The 7,290-nt window shown below is 39.8% G+C and overlaps 1 protein-coding gene across 1 annotated transcript; it reads left to right on the top strand.

Moving 5' to 3' along the window:
- Positions 1–1,922: 1,922 nt before the first annotated feature.
- LOC129821316 (T-box brain protein 1-like) lies at positions 1,923–6,831 on the top strand. Its single transcript, XM_055878844.1, is given in 7 exon segments — positions 1,923–2,113; positions 2,115–2,705; positions 3,034–3,188; positions 3,409–3,530; positions 3,882–4,040; positions 4,215–4,276; positions 5,093–6,831. Coding segments are annotated over 7 exon segments (2,019 nt in total). The 5' UTR covers positions 1,923–2,018; the 3' UTR covers positions 5,928–6,831.
- The last annotated feature ends 459 nt before the right edge of the window (positions 6,832–7,290 follow it).

Below are 7,290 nucleotides of genomic sequence, written 5' to 3'. Positions count from 1 at the left end.
ATACATCGAAAGTATTCCGGATATTTTACTCCGTTTCAAACCTGACTGGTTTCTGCCAATAGGCTATGCTGGCTATTTCAGTTATTAGCAGCTCATCCTCCCACTTTCACTAGTCAATTGTCTTGACCTGTAGGAATGGTATTTAACCATGCAGCTAACACAGCACTTCTTCTGATTGTTCACATTGTGTTTTCTCACCTATCTTGGTAAATGCATTTTCTGAACTTGCTAGAACTTGCAAGGGTCTACCATAAGTGTATGGTAAGGGTATACAATTATGTAAACAGTTGTGCTGATCTCTCTGAGTTAACACACATCTGTGAACACTGCACATGGTTACTGAGTTGAGTGCTCTATTTCAAGCTGTTGAGGGTTGGGGAGGAGGACAATGGCAGCCAAACAGCGGGCTCTGAAGTTAGAACAACGATATGTTGTCTTATCATGACCTCTACCAATGAGCTTTGCAATGCCCACATGTTGAGGAACATGCTATTTTCGAAAAATACTGTAATATCAACGACAGTTACATTGTGTTGATGTGGAGCATAAAAACACAATGCAATTTATGCACTTCAAGAAAACATTGGAGCTAGGAACACAATTATTTCGCTACACCCGCAATAACATCTGCTAAATACGTGCATGTGATAAATAATATTTGATTTGATTTTTGCGAAATGTTTATAGAATTTGGGGCTGGCCTTGTGATATCTATCAAAACAAAATGTCCATGTATGCATATTTTGATTAGTCTTACGTATTTCAATCGATAAGTAGACTTCAGTAAAAATGTGGAGTTTTTCCAACCTTGGAATCCAACATTCATGTTGGATTTTGTCCAATGACCCTGTCACACTGCCACACATCATTGAAGCTCTAATACTGAAAAATAGTCAAGATGACAAGATGAGATCGACCTTTTTCTGCAGAATAGTTCCCTCTAAAGTTAGTCTATATATTTGAGAGGAATATCAGATTGTTTCCCCCCTGTGCATAATTAATTAGGTCTATAACTGCTAATCAAACAATACAACTCAACAGAGTCCAATTGTTTAATAATAACAGTGATATCTTATTATATCATTAAACAGAATCGCATGAATTCTTAAGTTTTTACACATTTGTTAGAATTCTGAAATACAAATTGGGTGAAATAACTCCCTTTGGCTCAAGTCCATCGGATTTAAAAATTATTTTCAGAATGTTATTTGATTGGTGATTTTGTTTTTTCATTCTTGCTGATTTTGATGATGTTGTTTTATCTGTCAGGGCACTCGCGTGGAGTGCCCTGATTCAAAACTTTAGACCAGAGTAATAAAATATTTACCTGCCTTGGGACTCATAAACACATCTTCAGATGAACGGCATGATTTCACGCTATATCACAAACATTTTAAAGCATGAAGTGCACTGCCTGTCATTGCCTGTCATTTTTGCTGTGTTAATAATATATTTTTGTTTCCCCGGTAAACATACTTTACCACTCTTACCACATTAATAGGTAAATAACGCACGTTTTCCTTAATAATGTCAAAATCTACAGGGGGAAAACGTAATTGTATGTTTCCGGCACGCCCATTTGTATTGCTGTTGGTTTCTACAATCAACATGAGCATGTGGCAATGCACCACAAATATATGAAATAGTTAACATATAGATGTGATCTACATCACATAAAGTTCTAATTTGATCAAATTAGGACATGATGCTGATTGATTGTCTCTACACGCAAATTGGGTTTATGCACAAAGCCATGATGATTATCCCAATTAAGAGCTGTCTTATTAAATTACTGTCTTGAGCTAACCAATAGCAATAGTTGTTTCATTAGCAAGGAAGAGTGTTGAAAAGTAAATCCTTCCTGATTGCAGGATGGTGTCAATTGGCTTATTTGCTCTCTTACTCAAAGTGCCTCAAACCATAGGAAGGCGTTGTTTTCGTTTGCTAGATTAGAGTTATTAGGCGTGGACAAAAGCTTACATATAGTTTGCCTTAATAGCGGTTTGTCATTGAGAGCTATGCAGCTCGAGAATTGCATCTTGCCAGCTAGTGTGCTCTCCAAGAAATGTCTGAATGTGGGCAGTGGCTACCCATGCTCCGATGGATCTGAGCTCGCAGGACCATACTATTATATCTGATAGTGACAACCTGGAAAGAAGTTCACCTCTGAAAAAAAATTCCATGGGGATGACGAATCAGTCAGAGGCAGACAATTTTTCCGACTCCAAGGACGCATCAGGGGACGTCCAGAGAGGCAAACTCTCTCCTGATCTCCACGGAGTCTCTGAAATTCGTCATAATTTCGATGGATCTTCAGGAGAAAGGTATATCCTTTCTCAATCTAACCAACCACAGTCAGTCTCAGCAACTCCAAGTGCTATGTTCCCCTATCCGAGTCAACATGGACCAGCGCACCCGGCTTTTTCTATTGGGAGTCCGAGTCGTTATATGGCCCACCATCCAGTCATCACTAATGGAGCGTACAACAGTCTTCTGACCAACAGCTCCCCGCAAGGCTACCCAACCGCGGGTTACCCATACGCGCAACAGTATGGACACACTTATCAAGGAGCGGCGTTCTACCAGTTTTCCTCCGCGCAAGCTGGGCTGGTGCCTGGGAAAGCGCAGGTATATCTGTGCAACAGGGCCCTGTGGCTGAAGTTTCACAGACATCAAACAGAGATGATAATCACTAAACAAGGACGGTAGGTATTCCTCTCCAGTTACATCCTTTTCATCACAAGTGGAGGCAAATATTGTGATAATAGCCTAATACGCATTTTTTTTTTTTTTTTTTGGGGGGGGGGGGGGGGGGTATGGAAGGTAATTGCAATTGTAATACGTTCAATAATATTGGCTATATTCTCAATATAATTGAACATGTTTAACTGACTATATATTTTCTTGGCTTGTTTCATAAATAATTTCACAATTTGATAGATCACCAAACGTGCTGGTCTGTTACGCATGACACATCGCCTGATATCACATCAGCGCACAACATTTATATGATTATTCTTTGTATTATTACAGACGGATGTTCCCCTTTTTGAGTTTCAACATTTCTGGTCTCGACCCGACGGCACATTACAACATATTTGTGGATGTTATTCTTGCTGATCCAAATCACTGGCGATTCCAAGGTGGCAAGTGGGTACCATGTGGCAAAGCGGATACAAATGTGACAGGTACGTTCCTTTAGCCTACATCTCGGTGAAGTATACAGAGAAGATAACGGTTGATAATTACGTAGGCCTTGATTCTGCAATGGCAAGCTAACGCGCAACACTGAACTAATACAACCAAACAAATATATGATCTAATTAATATAATTGAAAATCAATATTTGTATGATATTTTCTAATAGCAGTGCATTTCAATGTATTTAATTGTCTTTATTTTCCACAGGAAACAGAGTGTATATGCACCCTGACTCTCCAAACACCGGGGCGCACTGGATGCGCCAAGAAATCTCATTTGGAAAGCTGAAGTTAACGAACAACAAAGGAGGTTCTAACAACACCGGACAGGTCAGCTACGACATTTTCATTTTAGATACAGGCTATAAAACAAAACGTTAAATACTATGACCAGAAACGTTCAAAGACCCTCAACTATTGAGCAACGAGAGTTTGTTGTGCTTACACCTACAGTTACATAATAGTTTGCTTATGTTCCCCCCAATAATTGATCATAATCTAAAGTCTAAATAACATTTTTTATAAAATGTGTTATTTTTCTTCAAAATGAATGTCTTATCCTGTCTTCAGTGTTGGTCCTTTAGGCTCTATCAAGAAAATACCATGGCTTATTGACTCCAATTTTAAGTTCGAAATTGACTTTCGTCATTTATGGAATCTCTTCCTTACTTGTACCTCCAGATGGTGGTTCTACAATCCCTTCACAAGTACCAGCCCAGGCTCCATGTAGTGGAGGTCAACGAAGATGGAACCGAGGACTCCAGCCAACCTGGAAGAGTACAGACGTTCACTTTCCCAGAAACACAGTTCATCGCAGTCACAGCTTACCAGAATACCGACGTAAGAAAATCATTTTGAAAAATCTTATTGACGATAATTCCATTCGTTAAGTATTATAGTATTGTTGCCTATATCAAAAAGCCACATTTCCTTCGGTATATTAGGATTTGGAACGGTAGAAAACAACAAGCACCTGTTATTCGTTCAAATCTTCCTAATTTTTTTTCTGTGCAGATTACGCAGCTAAAAATCGACCACAATCCATTTGCTAAAGGATTTCGGGACAACTATGACACGTAAGACTATTTGTCAATTACTATTTGTGCTTTTATTCTTTGTGTTTAATCCCGTTTGTTTTGCTTGGTTCTGCCTCTCTCCGATTAGAAATTAAATTAAATGATATAGGTACATTAATTGGAGAGAACCCATTTGAGGCAATTCAAACGATAGAGATCATTTTTGTGTAAATTAAGTGTAGCCTAATCATGCCTCATTCTTTTTTTGCTCATGCTACATTTGAATCTAAAGAAATTTCAATCGCAGGAAAACGTTTAACCAACATTTCTAATACAGCAAGTTTTTGGTTATATTGTGAGATTGTTAGGCTTTTCGTTAGGCTATTGCAAATGAACAAAATAGGCTATTCATGAGAAGCCATATAATATATGATATAGGCCTATCAAATTATTGGGACGTGCGTTCATTGGGTGCGAGGATTGGTATATAGTCTATGTTGTGTCCACTTTGGCTCTTCAATATCAATAATCTTAAAATGTGATCAGCATCGATAACGAATTAGACTATCAAGGTTCAAGTTTCCGTTTAATTTTAATGGGAACACATTAATAAGCATATGCCATTTTATAATTTGCAGTAGGCCTCAGTCCACTATAATAACCACATTATGGTGACTTTTTTATCAGGCCACTGGTTAGATGATAATAATTATTTGATGATGTCCCCAAAAAATGTAGGTAGTCCTAGGCCTAGTTCCTTCTGCATTTGTATCAAATTAGCATTTGTGAAAGTTTGTTCCATTCTTGCACATTGGCAGTGACGGCTATTTCTCATGATTCATAATTTGTTTGTATGTTTCTCCCTCATCTTTTCAGTGTCTACACAGGTTGCGACATTGACCGGTTAACGCCATCACCGGGTGACTCGCCTCGCTCTCAGATCATGCCTGGTGCGAGATATGCCATGGCTGGTTCTTTCCTACAGGACCAATTTGTCAGCAGTTATGCCAAATCTCGCTTTCACCCTGGCGTAGGGACTGGTCCTGGCACGGACCGCAGCGTCCCACTTTGTAACAGCTTGCTATCCCCGCAACAAACCGAAGAGCCCACAGTTGCATCCCCGCAGCGATGGTTTGTCACCCCTGCCAATAACCGACTGGACTTTGCCGCCTCGGCATACGATGCCGCCGCGGCTGCTGATTTTGCCGGTAACGCGGCCACCCTGCTGTCATATGCAGCCGCTGGAGTAAAGGCCCTTCCCCTGCCCACTGCAGGGTGCTCAAGCAGACCTCTCGGTTACTATGCCGACCCATCCGGCTGGGGCACACGCACACCACCCCAGTACTGCAGTAAGTCTAGCCCTGTTCTATCCTGCTGGCCCACAAATTCTGTTGGTGGCAGATCAGGCACCTCTAACTACCTGGTTGATGAAGCCGACACCATCCCAACAGAAAGGTCACCCATCGGAGGGTCTGATGAGGCAAAACCAAAAGACTTATCCGAATCCAGCTGGATAGAGACGCCGTCTTCAATCAAGTCGATTGATTCAAGTGATTCTGGTATTTTTGAGCAAGCTAAACGGAGAAGAATTTCCCCGTCTGCCACACCGGTTTCGGAAACCCAGTTGAAATCTGAGATGTTGGCGCCAAGAGAGTGTGAGAAAAATTGCGCCAAGGACATTGGTTACTACAGTTTCTATCCACACAGTTAAACAACCAGACATCTGGAAAAAAAACGCATGACCCATGTGTTATTTTTAGATCCATCTATCTGTAGCCTATATCCAACTAATAATATCCAACGGATAGGCCTATCAGTTGCAATGCACACCCTGTCTTGGACCAACGTTGACGAACGATTTAAAGATGTTGCCTCGTAGCGCATAGGTCTACTAGGCACATTTAGGCGAGATTCTTCCATTTAACAGTATTAGTTTGCTATCTGAAAGGCCTTAATACAGTAGGCTATTTATTTAATTTGAAGATTTTTCACCAACAGCAATTGTCTATTGTAATTATGAAAATAATGTACATAATATTTAACCCTTTAGTGATACTGTGAAATTAATGTAAACTATTGAATTAATTTGTAATATTTCTAAGTATAGACATACTCGTTGGTTGTGTTTTAAAACGCATATCGTAGGCCTAAACTATAAACAAGTGATCTCATACAATGTGTTAGATAACAAAAAAAATAACTATTGCGAGTCTATGATGGCTATGTCGTTGTGTAGCATACTTTTGCTGGTAGGAGCGAGATCTGAGTGTATGTAGCCTAATTATTTCTGAACTCATTGTAGTAGGCTACTCTTTGCCCATCATGTTCAATCACAGTGTCAGTACAAAATATCCAGATGTTAGACATTTGAGGACGCAGCCATTTTATCTTACGCAAAATAAGATGGAAATTCATTATAGGTGTGGTAATAAACGTTCTAAATGTTGATATAGTGTACTTTTTACTAGGCTACATTAATAAGGGGAAAAACAATGTTGTAATTTTTACGTCTTTTTCGGACCTTCCATTATTTTTTACAGATTGTGTACTAGTGTATGTGGAAGCTTCTGTATCTGCTGTAATGTGCTCCATTGCAATAAATTATAGAAACGTTGGACCAAGATGCTTTCATCCTTCTAAATCCACTGTAGCCTATGCATGGACCTAACGTGACGTACCCAAAACATTTCCAACATAAATTACCAATTTTTCATAGAATGGCAAAATTCGAGAATTTTGTGGCTAATTACAAGTTAATATAGGTAGGCCTGGAAGTCACGGGCTTAAAACAGCAGGGACCATAAAACCAAGTACGTACAGAAGGGAGTGGAGATGCCGGACCACATTCCCGAAAAGGTGCGAAAATGCGAGATACGAGCGCATCTCAGTGACCTCAAGGCCATAGATATGAACGAAGTTTTTTTATTCATTGTTTTTTCTACTCAAATGTATATACTGAGAAAGAGAGAGAGAGAGAGCGAGGGGGGGTATGCCGTCTGAAATGGCATCCTAGTGCACTACTTTTGAACAGAGGGGTCAACTCTGCCTGATCAAAAGTAGTGCACTATAAAGGG

This window comes from Salvelinus fontinalis, chromosome 23 (genome assembly GCF_029448725.1).
Source record: "Salvelinus fontinalis isolate EN_2023a chromosome 23, ASM2944872v1, whole genome shotgun sequence".
Lineage (NCBI taxonomy): Eukaryota > Metazoa > Chordata > Actinopteri > Salmoniformes > Salmonidae > Salvelinus > Salvelinus fontinalis.
The sequence above is the reverse complement of the archived record's forward strand: the minus strand, read 5'-3'. Positions and strand labels throughout refer to the sequence as shown.